At 43.6% G+C, this 14674-nt stretch overlaps 1 protein-coding gene across 3 annotated transcripts in view; it reads left to right on the forward strand.

Annotated features, from left to right (window-relative positions):
• ENTPD4 (ectonucleoside triphosphate diphosphohydrolase 4) overlaps nt 1-14449 on the forward strand; it is a 37149-nt gene extending 22700 nt beyond the window's left edge. For 2 of the 3 annotated variants that reach the window (XM_015093092.3, XM_015093093.3), the window contains exons 7-13: nt 1325-1384; nt 1663-1817; nt 3439-3605; nt 6206-6530; nt 8387-8472; nt 9326-9487; nt 10647-14449. In XM_015093092.3, coding sequence (XP_014948578.2) covers nt 1325-1384; nt 1663-1817; nt 3439-3605; nt 6206-6530; nt 8387-8472; nt 9326-9487; nt 10647-10875 — 1184 coding nt within the window. In that variant the 3' untranslated portion in view covers nt 10876-14449. The remainder of the gene's footprint in view (nt 1-1324; nt 1385-1662; nt 1818-3438; nt 3606-6205; nt 6531-8386; nt 8473-9325; nt 9488-10646) is intronic. The other variant, XM_015093094.3, reaches the window with a different exon arrangement.
• The last annotated feature ends 225 nt before the right edge of the window (nt 14450-14674 follow it).

The raw sequence follows: 14674 nt of genomic DNA on the forward strand, positions 1-14674 counted from the left end.
TGCTTTACCATCTGAGTCAGGTAGATCCCCTGGAGAAGGAAATGGCAACCCACTCCAGTACTCTTGCCTAGAAAAATTCCATGGATGGAGGAGCCTGGTGGGCTACAGTCCACGGGGTCACGAAGAGTTAGACACGACTGAGCGACTTCACTTTCACTTAACTTTCAGTGAAATTAGGGGTATCATGTGACACAGCATTTATATTTCTGGGTATATGCCCAAAGGAAATGAAAATAGAATTCTGACAAGATGCATGTACTCCCACGTTTACTGAAGTGTTATTCACAATAGCCAATATAGAGCAACAACTCAGGTGTTCATCAACAGACAAATTAAAGATGTGGTACATAGACACGGTGGAACCTTATGTCACCATGAGAAAGGAGGAAGGATATCCTGTTATTTTTGACATAGTTGGACTTTGTACATTACACTAAGCGGGGTAAGTAGACAAATACTATGTGATGCCACTTATTTGTAGAATCTGAAAAAGTCAAAACCCAGAGTAAAATGTTGGTTACCAGGGGATGGGGGTAGGAGATAAGATTAATGATGTTTAAGGGTAGAAACTTATAACACTAGATAAATAAGCCGTAGAGGGTTAATGCATGGTATAGTGAATAGAGACAGTAATACTGTACTGTAATGATGTGATGATAATATTGCTACAAGGGCAGTCATATATAAATGTATCAAAGTAACACACTGTGTCACTTAAGTTTACAGTGTTACACGTCAAATTTATTCAGTTTTGAAAAGTTGGACAGGTCTTGAATTGTTGGACTCTGAAGTTTTGACTTTGTTCTATAGATCAGTCCAGTAGAGAATAGCGTGAGTTGGAATGGGAGAGTAGGAACAAGAAGGTCAGTTAAATCTCTATACCAGATTAAATAAAGACAATAATGAAAACAGGTGAGGATATATATTTTCGATATAGAAAACGCTATAAAAAGAGAATCAGACTTGGGAACTGAGTGAGAGCGTGGAATGAAGGAGTGGAAGAATCAGAGTTCACTTGTTTTTTAAAACCTTGCACTTGATAGATTTAGCCTCAAAGTGAAAACTCCGGTATTTCAAAACAATCTCCAACACTAGGGCCTAGGGGATTATATTTTCAACACATGCAAATAGTGTGAAACTACAAAATTAGAAGTTGAGAGTTCTTAGAAAACCACTGGAAAAAGATAAAATACACCAGTAAAAGTGCATTTCTTCAGATAATGTTTTCACAGCTTGTCGGGATAAAATAAATGTCTGCACAGATTGCACTGGTCAGAATTACATAAACTGTTTTTAAACTTTGCTCTTCTTACAATGTCTTTAGGTGTCTATGCTTGGATTGGCATTAATTTTGTCCTTGGACGATTTGAGCATATTGAAGATGGTGAGTATTGTGTTTCCAGTGAATGTGTCTAACTGAACCTTGTGTCTTTCTCTGTTTCATGCAAAGCGTAGAAAAGGAGCTGAGTCTTGTGACACAGCTGGGTGTGGAGGAGCAGCGTGGGAGGCACTGCTGTCACTGAGTGAACTTGATCTTAGTGGGGAGGAGCGGGTTGTCTCCTAGACACCCTGGAACCCACCATGAAAGCAGGATGACTGTTTGCAGGATTGTGCTTCCCTGCATTTGTTCCCATTCCAATGGATGTTTCTTGTTCTTTCCAGATGACGAGGCAGTAGTGGAAGTTAACATCCCTGGTAGTGAAAGCAGTGAAGCCATTCTTCGTAAAAGAACAGCTGGTATTCTAGACATGGGAGGCGTGTCAACCCAGATAGCATACGAAGTACCCAAAACTGTAAGCTTTGCCTCCTCACAGCAGGTTATTATCTGTACAAATTTCCTTCCTTTTGGTTTGGTTTTCATTTAACATGTCTCCATCCATTTTTGTTTTGTTTTCTGAGTCTGAACACATCTTTACTGTGCTTGCTGAGGGTCCCGCCTTCTCAACCCAGGCGACAGGAGACGGGAGGAAACCAAGGCAAACCTCCACTAAGCCGTTTGTGTTTATTCATTGAAGTCAGCTGGTTTGTTTTCTGAACTTACGTAGAATTTTCCTTTGGTGTGTATGTCAGCCACACACCTGAGTTTTTATTTCTGTTTCCAGTCACTTTTTTTCTCAGCAGGTATCGTAAAACTTAATATAATAGCATCAGATTTCTTAAGTGTAATTGGGAAAAATTACTTTTATGTGGGGGGGCAAGGATGTGTGGTCAGACAGCTTTCCACTTTTCTGGTGAACACTGAGGTTTGTATCCACTGCCTCGGGTTTCTCAACTCGTGAGTCACTGTCGTTTATCTGCACCCCTACCTCTGCCTCGAGTTTCCCAGGAGGCTGGGCGGCCTTGTGTAGAGTAGAGGCGGTCCAGATGGGTTCCCGAGTTGCTCTGTGTCTTTCGCTGTTCCATTCAATTGTAGATTAATACGAGCAGAGTGAGTGGTTAGAAAAGAGTGGAGCTGGACAGGCTTGGGCTACATTGTCACCCTGTCCCCTCTCATTGTGGGACCTTATGCAAGTCACTTCACCTTTTTGAGCAGGTCTCTTCAGCTGTAAATGTGAATGCAAGTGTCTCTGACAGAGGATTATTACAAAACTGATTGAGGTAGCACATGTAGTATATTTTTTAATGCCCTGGCAGTCACCTTGCGTCAACTCAGTAAACGTTATTGATGTGTTTTTGACGTGTTTATTAAGCACCTTAGAAAAATGCTCTGTAAATTCAAGTATTACAATTTGTGTTTCCTACTTCCCATCCAGGCATGCCTCTAGAAACTAATACACTCTTGGTAAAAAGTCACGTTTTCCCCTCAAAGCAAGAAATTCAGAAAAGCAAATTTGGAAAAAAAATACTGAAAAATCAGGAATAAAAATTTCCCATGGATGCATCATCCAAAAAAAAAAAAAAAAAAAGATAGTGTTTTGGTGTATTTACTTTCATTCTCTTTTTACCGCCTCATAGTTTTTAAAAATATGGTTGTTATAATCTTACTGTGTGTCCAGAGTTTTGTCATTTACTGAGCAGTACATAAGCATGTTCCTCCATAAACTGCTACCATAATAACTAACCCCTCCCTGGAATTGTGTATTTCAGTGGCATCCAATATTTTCTGTCACAGAATTGCAAAGGACATGGTTGTGTATAGAGACTTCAGTGTTGAAGATTATTTTCATAGTGTAGGATTTCCTAAGTAGATTTACTAGATCACATTGTTAACATCCTTTTTACAAAGTCATTTTGGTATCACAGATGTGCAGCCCACCTGAAAGTTTTTAAGTCAGGGTTGTCATGTGGAAGTAGGAAAGATGCTTAGAAGGATCCTTGGGAAATGCAGGAGCAAAATGTTTGCTCCTTTTAGATGAGACTCTTTCAGGATCCCTCTTTTTAGAAGGAAGTAATTATTTTTGCTTAAAATACTTAAGTCTGTGGCCCTTACATCTGCAGGAAGAAGTAGCTAAGAACCTGTTGGCTGAATTTAACTTGGGGTGTGACATTCACCAAACCGAGCATGTGTACCGTGTCTATGTGGCCACGTTTCTTGGGTTTGGTGGCAATGCTGCTCGACAGAGGTATGAAGACAGAATATTTGCCAGCACAGTTCAGAAGAACAGGTAAAGCACCTTCCACTGCTCAGCCATGACTTTGAAATCTAGGTCTGTCCTCATAGAAGACATACCCAGGCGAAGCAGGGAGCCCTCAGTCAGGAGAAGAACGTCAGCACTGTTAGCGGTTTACTGCCCAGCCTGCTGAGCTGGGAAAGAGATGCGAGGGCAGCAGGCTCCTGCCTTTAGCCCCAGCCTACCAGGCTCTGAAGGAGGCTTCCTCTCTCAGACCCAGGGCTTCACTGCTGGATTAGAGGTCTCGCTCTCAGGATATTAAATACTTGTAAGCCCTGGGTGGTGCTATTCCAGAATGCCAAGCCCTGGGAAGCTCAGCACCTGGGCCACTCGGATTTCCTGGCGGCCCACAGGATGCAGTGGTGACACTGAGTTATGAGATGGCCTAGTGTCGTGGGAACCAGCCTGGGCAGTTATGCGGTAAATATGACGGTAGAAAGGAAGTTACTCATAAGAAAGAAATGATCCAGAAGTCAAAGTTTGTCATTTTAAGCATCTTCAGCAGTAACACTTTTAAAAATGAGTTTATGAAGATTTCTGGTATAGAAAATATCAAAAACACCTTATCAATTTATTTTATATGTTTAAGTGTATACCAAATATTTATTTAGAATTAGTCCATTAGAACAAAAAAGCCATTTGGATGAATTAAAAAAACTCTGAAATCTGGGGTTATGTAAAGAGTTATTAATTACTATGCCTTGTTTGTTTTGATGTAACAATTTTGATGGGAAAAATCCTGATTTTAGAGCTAAATGATAGTGTATTTCTTTGATCAACTTGACCTTTTTGTTGTTGAGGTATAGTCGATGTACAATATTATATAAGTTTCAGATGTACAACATAGTGATTCGCAGTTTTTAAAGTTTATACTCCATTTATATAGGTATTATAAAATATTGACTACAATTTAATCTTAATAAACCTGTGGAGGCCTAAACTTTAAGAAAGTCCAAATCAGAGCCATTTAGCTCTTCATTTTCCAGAAACTCACATGTGTGAATAGGAAAAGTAGTAAAAATTTGTTCTTTGTCTGCTCTAGATGTTAGTTGAATAGTGTTAGGTAAGAGATAGTAAGTAGTCCCAGTTTCTTTTTAAAAATGGCATATTGTAGCATACTTTGGTAAAATTATTTTTAATATTCTTAAAATAGAAATATTTTATAAGTGACATTTAATTTAGAACTTTGGAGAAATACCTTCTTCTGCAGTCCTAATTTTTACTAATTGGTTTTAATGTCAAGAAGGTTGTATAGTAGGCTGTGGAGTAGTACTTCTTAATTTAGACATAGAGCAAGTAAAACCTGTAGCATGAGATACACATTTAGCTCATCCTAGATTTATATAGTCATTATAAATATTAGTCATCACTTTTTACATATGTCATGAATTGAGCCTTCAAATGCATATTTATCTCTTTGCCATTAGTAATGATGATTGATTTTTTAAATTACTCAAATATTTTAAATTAATGGCAAAGATCTTAATTTATTACATGCACGTCCATTTTGAGTTGCCCTCATCTTATGTCAGTGGAGTGTCAGATAAAACCTTGACTTAATTTCAGTGACTAAATGTCAAATTCAGGTGCCCTCCTAATAGTTAAATACCTTTTAGGCCCACGGGATTTCCTGGTGTCAAACACTAACATAACTTGAGCTTTTCTTTAGCGGTGAAGACACACAGTAGGATGACAGGTCTGGACATTTCGTTGGGAGCTAGTAAGTGTAGAGCATGTCAGTAAACAGTGTGAAGATTTCTACAGGACTTCTCAGAGCCTGCAGTGCAGTAAAATTGTTACCTGCTGCAGCTGAGATCAATAGTTGGTTACCTTGAAAAATTCAGTTAGAGCAGAGAATCGTAAAAAGAGGATCAACCTCCAGCATTTTGTTCTAACTTGTGCACTCGGTTGCCAGTCTTTTGCTCTGGACTAAAAGCTTTTCTTAGGCTGCATCTGTCACTTCTCTGGCAGGCACTGCGCCCACTCATTTGATACCATTTTGGCTTTCTTTCAAGAATACCAAGGCCTTAAAGACATCTGTGAAGCAGTTTGATGCTATTTTCTGTCTAGATTTTTACTAATTTTTCCAAACTTAAAAAAAAAATCTTGCTAACACCTAATTTGACACCAGTTTTCTAGCATTTTGCCTTTATCATACTTTTCTAAGTTATCTGACCCAGTTTTCACAAGACCAGTGCCTCTTTTTACAGTCACATTTCATCTATATATAATTACAATCACAGGCATTTGTGGTCAGAATGGGGCTGGGAATAACGCAGTGGGTGGGCGTTGGACTGCAGTGACCGAGAGACACGGAAGAGCTTACTAACTGTGCCCTCGACGGTGGGGGACGCCAGACGGAAAGCATCAGTGATCTGACCAGGTCATAGTTTCACTGGCTCCCGTTTAGGTGTCTGCTATGCTCGGGTATGTGTTATGAATCTCCTGGAAGGGCTCAAGTCTGTGTTTTTCTAGCTTGATTTTTCCTGAAACCCTTTTGTGTTCCACGGGACAGAGTTTGGGAAACACTGACTTGGAGCCGCTTCTTCACAGTTTTCTGTCAGTCTCGTGATGAAGTTTCTCTTGTCCTGTAGACTCCTGGGGAAACAGACCGGACTAACTCCTGACACTCCGCACCTGGACCCCTGCCTACCCCTGGATATCAAAGATGAAATCCAGCAAAATGGACAGACGCTGTACCTGCGGGGGACAGGGGACTTTGACCTGTGCCGGGAGACCATCCAGCCTTTCATGAACAAAACGAACGAGACGCAGACCTCCCTCAACGGGGTCTACCAGCCTCCAATTCACTTCCAGAACAGCGAGTTCTACGGCTTCTCCGAGTTCTACTACTGCACGGAAGATGTGTTACGGATGGGTGGAGACTATGACGCCGCAGCATTTACTAGAGCCGCCAAGGTAACTGCCGAGGGAGCTGGTGTAGGTAGCGACAGGCCTAGACTGGCGCAGGACATGGGAGATGGCAGAAGGCTGTGTGCAGCGCCTTAGCAGCCCTGGCTGGGCCTTGGTTAGGTGAGAGGGACAGTCACAGCAGAAGCCAAAACACCCCCGTGAGCCAATGGACTGCCCTGCCATCCTGACTCCCACACGTGATAGTGTAATTCTGGCCCCACAGTTCCTCACAGCTTCCTGCCCTTTGCTGCCAGCACCCCTCTTCTCTTGTTCTCCCTGCCTTCCTGACAGCCCCCTAGGCTCCAAGCCTGGGCAATCTCCTCCCTTGGTCCTCTGACCTGTAGGTTCTTGGCTGGTCTCATCTGAATGCATGGTTTGCTGCTGCCTTCCAGAAAGAGGCTCCACATGTGACCCCTACCCAGTGCCTGCTAGCCCTCACAACTCCAAATAACCCCTCCTGTCTCCCCATTCTGTTCTGCTGTGTTGTCTCGATCAGGGCATCACAAGCCATCCAGTCCCCCTCCCCTCCCCCTGTCACTCATGCATCCCCTTGCATACACCCCGTTAGAGCAGTCATTTAGCATATTATTATGCGTCAGAAATAACTTTTCAGCCCCTGCTCTCCCTGCTTTCTGTCCGCCCTCACTGTCCCAGTCCTGGACTCTTGTCACTTGCACCACTGCAGGAGCCTCCCTCTGGTCCTCCTGCTCTGGTCTCCCTCCCATCTATTCATTCTCCGCACCACTCCCTAATGTTCCGTCTGAAACCCAAGTGCAGCACCTTGGTCTCCTTTTCAGAGTCTTCAGCATTTCCTCTTGCTTCCAGGCTGAATTTCAAATACCTTAGTGTGTCCACCGCACCTACCCTCGCCCCGCCTCATCTCCCCACCCAGCACTTTATGCTCTAATTGGATCAGAGATTTATTTGTTTCCCTCCTGTCAGCGCTCCCTTCCCTCTTGTCTTTGGTCATGGTGTTTCCTCTGCCTGGCAGGTGTCCTAACCCTCTCACCCCAGGCTGAGCTCCATATTTTCTGTGTCCCCCCTCTTGAGTTTCACTGCCTCTCTGAGGCTCAGTTTCTTCACCCTTTAAACAGAGGTTAGAATAGCAGCCATGTCAAGGAGCTGTTTTAAGCATTACACTCAGAAAAGGTGCTGACACAGTGTTCAGTAAGTCTTAGCTCTTAATAAATACCTCTGTACAAGTGACATCAGGAAAAGGTGGCACCTCTTTCCCATCTCTTGTAATCATCCCAGTGTGCCCAGGGGCTTTCCTAGTGGTTCACATGGTAAAGGATCCGCCTGCCCATGCAAGAGACTCAGGAGATCCAGGTTTAACCCCTAGGGCAGGAAGATCCTCTGGAGTAGGAAATGATTACCCATTCCAGTATTCTTGCCTAGAGAATGCATGGACAGAGGAGCCTGTAGTCCATGGGGTCGCAAGAGTTGGACATGACTGAGCAACTGAACACACACACTGAGTTCCCAGAATACCATGTAACCATGGACCTAGGTGTTAAGTCTGAACCAGCTGAGGTACAACTTCACTTTTCCAAAATCTGTGCCAGTCACATGCAGTTACAGGGGCAGAAACTCAGCAGCTTTGGAAGAGGTTGGTTTTGGGCAGTGAAATTCTCTGTAACAATGATCTTGACCAAAATTTAAGATGAAAAACAAGCATCGTCTCTCTCATCAGTGAAGCATTCACGGAGTGTGTGTCATGTCCTCGTGGGATATGGACATATATTAAGCTTGTGTTTCCTAATTGGAAGGATATGAATATGAATTTGGTCAACACTTTTTTTTAATGAAAAAAATTTAATAAACTTTTCCTAGGGATATACTTGGGGTGAAATTTCTTTCAGGATTACTGTGCCACGAAGTGGTCGATCCTGCGGGAACGCTTTGACCGAGGACTGTATGCCTCTCACGCCGACCTCCACAGGCTCAAGTAAGTCATGGACAGAGAGCCCAGGGTACGTTGAAGAAACTGTGTGTCCGGTCTTGGCCCCAGTCTACCTTTGCATCCTCATCGGTCCCTCATCTTCCGCATCTGCCCGGAGTCCTTTCAGTTGGATGGCAAAAACTCACCCAAACATGTCTTGTAGTCTTGGACTCCGTTTTGGTCTTCCTTCCACCTGGGATTCTCCTGTGCATCTTTTGACACTGATGCGCTGCCCAGAGGTCAGAGGTCAGAGCTTTTCTCCTCTGTCCACTCAGCCAGGCTCCGTCCCTCTCTCTGAGTCTCCAGAGCCCTCATTATGACTCTGGCATATTTATCATATTCTGTTTTGTTTTATAGGTATTTGTTGCTTTTTAAAAATCCTTTGCTTAACCACATTGGCTATGTTATTATTTATGATGATATCGTATTACTTGCTTAGCCCAGCACTTTGCAAAAAGCAAGCCTCTGATAAATATTTAAAATCATAGACTATCAGAGCCAAAAAGGACCCTCCCATGTTCTCATTATATAAAAAAAGTAACTGAAGTTCAAAGAAGGTGACTCTTGCTCAGTATTTATTCAGAAGGGAGTTAAATGATGGAAAGCCGAAGGGAAAAAGTCTCTCATGTGCACCACGTATTATATAGAGATCAAGTTTCATGGGCGAATCGATTTGACAGGTGAAAGATGTGGGACAAGGAGTATAAACCAAGCGAATCAGCTGGAGATGCTGATTCGGCCCTCAGAGGACCAGCCTTGTGAAGCCTGCACACCTGCGTTGATCACAGAGGGCAAGACCAACCACACAGCTGTGTGTGGACCACTGACTCAGTCCCCTTCATGTCTGTGCCATTTGTAGGTATCAGTGCTTCAAATCTGCCTGGATGTTTGAGGTGTTCCACAGGGGCTTCTCGTTTCCTGTCAACTACAGAAATTTAAAGACAGCCTTGCAGGTTTACGACAAGGAGGTGCAGTGGACTCTCGGAGCAATCCTCTACAGGACCCGCTTCTTACCCTTAAGGTAAGGCTGGGAATCTGGTAACAGAAGTCCAGCCAAAGGTGCTTCTCTGCATCTGAGGGATCCTGGTAGCCGTGGGTATGGGCATTTGGGGCGTTGTTAATGCTGGCTGTGGGCAGATTGGGAGCATGGCGGGGTTGGAGGGGTAGCGAGGGGGGCGTCTGACTTGGTCTTCCACACGGGTGCATCCTCCCCTCCCATTGTCATCAGCTGTCCGTTGCCTGGCCCCGACACACAGGGGTCCGTTCCAGGGTCCTTAACCCTGATGGCCTTGGACCCCTTCCTGAAATCTTGCTTTTAGTGCATAATATAAATGCATAAGTTTATAGAGGAAACTGTTTATTGCAATATATTTACCAAACATCACAGAAGACACACTTGTGATTTGTAGTGTGTGTTCTTCCTTATTAGAACCTTAGATAGCAAGACCTGGCAGCAGAACTCATACCTTCTGGAATTTCAGTGTAGTGATACCTGCTGATGGTATTTTGAGGCATCTGCAGAACACCCCAGTGCGATATGAAAGGTCTGTGAGTTGCACTAGGAACTCACATGTCCTGCTGACACTGCAGTGGTTTTCGTCTGCACTCACACTCAGTGGAAACACTGCATTGCAGCCAGGGTCCCAAAATAAAGGCGTGTCTTCTTCCCCGGTCACATTCAGACCTGGCTGTCAGTTGACCCCCACATCAGAACCTGGTTCACAAATAAATGGATCAGCTGGTTTTGGTTTTGTTTTTCCCTTCATTTAATTAAGCCTTGCCCAGCAGCACATTTAGCTGGGTTAAGAGCAGAAACTGAGAAGTAGGTATTACTGATCACAAACATGTGCTTTGATTCCACATTGGCTTCTGTGTATTCGTGAAACACAGTTCTAACTTTCTCTGATTTTTGTTACCCAAACCAGAGTGTTGGTAACAGCTACAGACTTATGAATACACTTTCATGTGTTACCGTGTTCATACTCAGAACCACCCTCTGCTGGGCCACATTATCCTGCATTTTAGAGGTGAGGGAACCGGGTCTGGGAGACAGAGCTGATGGTTTTTGTCTGCAGAGTCGAGTCCTAAACCAGGTCCCCCCGCCCTGTCTCTGGGCACCGCCACCTTGCATCTGCTGCCTGCCTAGTTAGCCATCCTGCTTGTTCTTGTTCCCGGGGCAGAGACATCCAGCAGGAGGCCTTCCGGGCCAGCCATGCGCACTGGCGGGGCTTCTCCTTTGTGTACAACCACTACCTGTTCTCCGGCTGCTTCCTGGTGGTCCTGCTCGCCATCCTCCTCTACCTGCTGCGGCTGCGGCGCATCCACCGGCGGGCCCCACGCAGCGGCTCAGCCGCCGCCGTCTGGCTGGAGGAAGGCCTTCCATCCCAGAAGATAGCTGGTACCTTATGAACCGGACTCCGAGCCCCCGGAAGACTCTACAGGAAAAGCCATTTTTGCCTCAGGGTTTCTCCTCTTCATTCTCACTTAGTTTTGTTTTTCCTTTTCCTTTTTGTTCCTTGAAACAAAACCAAACCCCACTGTTCATAAACTCTGCTGTCCTAGAAGTATTGCGTCCAGCTGTTCTGTGTACAGCTTTGAATGGAGGAGTCGGGAAAAGGGAGCATCACTTCATTTTTGCTGCATAGACTGTCTGACAAAAATTACAGAGATTTTGGGTTGTTCTCTAAGGCATATTCGATTTTAAACAGATGCACTTTGATACTGGAGGAAAACAGCAGGCTGTCCTCTGTCAGGGGAGTTGGAGCTGAGGGGTGACGCTTTCACAGAACCAGAACACGTTCTCACTGGACCGATCATCCCTGTTTCTGTCTCGAAAGCTCTCACCTAAAGAGGGAGATGCTTAGTTTTATTTATTGTTCAGGGCTCTTACTGTTTATTTTCTCTGCAGGTTTAAAAAACCAGAACCATTTATATCCACAGTAGATAGGTATAGGCACCAAGAGGTAGCAGTTTTTAAAAATTGATAGGAAGAGACCTGAAAAAATGTGAAAATGACCAGAGTGCTGTGTGTGTGTGTGTGTGTGTGCGCGCGCGTGCAACACCAGTGGGAGAGAGGGAGGGAGTGCAGTGCTGCCACTTTTAAAAGCACACACTTCAGGGTCTACTGTTGCATTTCATTTCATTTAGAAAAACATCAGTCCTCGGTACCAACCACAGGCAATTACTTCCTTCATCCCATCTTTCAGCACCCTTAGAGCACTATGTTTTTGACTGAGTTGGAAAAGTCATAGTTTCACTGGTTTTAATGTTAGAACTAGAGCTGGTGTCTGCCAACTGGCATGTCCGTATTTCTCATTCATTTGTGGTTATTTAATTGTGCTCTCGTTTCTTCCTCCTTCAAGTTGGTATCCCTCCTGCCCTCGTATTTCAGAGACTTGGCTTGACTGTTGTGGTTGAGGTGGTGCTGGCAGGGCCACTGTAAAGCCACAGGACTAAGAGAAAGAAGAATCAACTCACATTTTGAGGAAAACAAATTTGACATTTCAAACAAAAACCTAAAAAGGACAGCTGGATACATAGTTTTTTAGATGACGGTGTGTGTGTGTGTGTCTGTGTGTGTCTGTGTGTGTCTGTGTGTCTGTGTGTGTGTGTGTGTCTGTGTGTGTGTCTATGTGTGTGTGTACACACGCATGCACGCCCCTAGACTATTTCTTAACTCCACAACAGGTAAATCCATCTCGTTGGTAACAGATTTATATTTTGAGAGTCATCAGCTGCTTTTTAAAAGAATCACTGATGAGAGAAAGAATTCAGGTTCTTAAGCCCGTATTTAATTTAGAAAAAAAATTGGATATTCATCTTGTCTAGTAATTACTTAAAAACCTGACATACTATATGTTGATAACTTAAAAGATTACACATTTATAAAAGAAATGCAAATCCTCTGATCCTGCTCTTCAAAGTGAATATTCTAACAATGGAAAAATTGTTGGTAGAAAGTTTGCCTCTCAGTTATCAAGAAGGTTGGAGGAGCTAGATGGTGTCATAGCATCTCATGTGTAGAGACACTTATCTCAGAGAGGATGGAGACAGGTATCTCTCGAAAAAAATCCAGCCTCTGAAATGCTTACCTCCAGCTGTTTAATTCTTTGGTTCCTGGTAAACACTGTTCTTTTTCAAGACGCAGCCACACCATGAGCTGTGTCATGAGTACCCCAGGGGTAGAGAGAGCTGGCATGCTTCTCCTTGACTTCTTAGAGGGGTTGCCCTGTGGACTGTAGGTGGCATTAGTGATGAATAAAAAGTAAGTTTACACGTTAGCTTTTCTACCACGAGCCATGTGGAGTAGTAAGGCCCTAACCTGCAGGATGAAAATTTCCCAGATTTTGCCTTTCAGATCACGACAAAGATAAGCTAGCACAGGTAGGTTTAAAAGGGCGCGAATTAAGACCTCCTACGGTAAACAGCCACTTTTTAGATAAAGGGTGCTAATGTAGTCCAGCTCTGTACATTTGGAGAGTGCAGCAGAGACCAGCATGGAAGATGCAAGCTTGACATCCATCTGCCAGGACCTATCTCAGTCTCCGGAAGGAGTCCCCAGGTTAGGGTCCCAAGGCACAGTGGCCTTGTACTTTGCATAGTTCGGAGCTGTGTACCCCATCAAAGCAGAGGCTTAGCAAGCCATCACCCACAGGGAAAATCTGGGAGACTCTTGAGCTGAGAATGTGTTTTCAATTTTTTTAAGGTCATTAAAGGAAAAGTAACCGATACACACCAGAGACTACATGTGACCTGTAGAGCCTCAGACACTTACTCAGTGTCCCTTTAGAGAGGACTTTTAAAGATTGGTTTTCTAATAAACCAGATAACATACTCCCCCCTCCCCAACCCAAATTTAAAACATGCTGTTGGGGGAGGGGGAGGGTGGGCACTCACTCTGCCCTGTTGTGACATCTGCAGGCACAGGAGGGGCCTAATTCTGGAAACGAAGAAATAATGTCAATTAAGGGCTGGCCAAGAAGGCAGTAAAGTGTGAACACTTTTAGTGACAGAAAGCAGGAGAAATCAGATGGGTGGGAGGGAACTTGCTGAAAGCCTCGCAAAGAGCAGTGTTCTGTGTTAGCTCTATGTTTGGTGGAAAAATTCCTCAAGTAAACGCTTCTGTTCATCGTCCTACCTGTGCTGCTCCTTTTTAAAGCTCCAGAGAATGTTCTTGAAGATTTTACAGTCCCTGCAGTGACATCACAGACTGATCGGTCCCAGTGGTTTTTGCACATTCTCACCCTAAACCACTGGCTTGTTGCAGCTCCCCACCCTGGAAGCTGGGGAGACCCCTTGCTCTCCTGTCACCATACCTGTGCACCCAGGCGGGAAAGCTGTAGAGTACCTGGTGTTTAAATCTGAAACTCAGGCCTACATAGGATACTTCTCCATCTAAGAAGCATGCGCCACTTAGCAAGAAACTCAAACAGGCAACTGCGTTTTCCAAGCTTTTTTTTTTTTTTTAAATCAGCTTTAGAATTTTGTGTGGTTACGTGCAATGAGTGCAGCAGAACTACCTATAAGTAAATTATTTAGTTATTTATTTCTCTTTCAGGGTTATGTTTTTTTTACAATTTTTATTGATTGTCCTCTTCCGTAGTGAATGAGGTGACCAACCAAGGAGAATTCTGTGTTCTGTTACTAAGATTTTATTTCAAGGTTAGGAATTATACAAACTAAAGGAGCATCTCTAAATGTTTTTGATTTAAATGATGTTTTCCATTCAAAGAATAATTACCCTCGGGGAATTGTGCTGTTGTATCATTTTCTATGTTTGGCAACCTCGCCTTGAGACACTCCACACGGATGGGTGTTGAGAATGAAATGGAAGTTCATCTGGTGGCCCATAGATTCTGTGTGAGCTTGCTTGTGATTTTTTAAAGAGATTTTCCTCTGATGTTTGAATCTTGTTACCTGTTAGAATGCTTAGTTGAACTTGAATCTCAATTCGGTAAAATAAATTGTCTGAGTCTTGACTACACACTCCATGTGTTTGCTGTATTTGACAGGCGTATAGTGAGGCTCTGCTGTGTGTGGTGGAGGGAGGGGTCCCAGGGTCCTTCAGCTGGAAACCCAAATATTTAATGAGTAGAAACATTCACCACAGTGTAATACTAAGCCATTCATCAACAATAAAGGCCATTGAAAGACTACTGTTTATAAGATTGTCATTTTAAAGGACCCATTAACTATATCTCTGGTGGCT

This window comes from Ovis aries, chromosome 2 (genome assembly GCF_016772045.2).
Source record: "Ovis aries strain OAR_USU_Benz2616 breed Rambouillet chromosome 2, ARS-UI_Ramb_v3.0, whole genome shotgun sequence".
Lineage (NCBI taxonomy): Eukaryota > Metazoa > Chordata > Mammalia > Artiodactyla > Bovidae > Ovis > Ovis aries.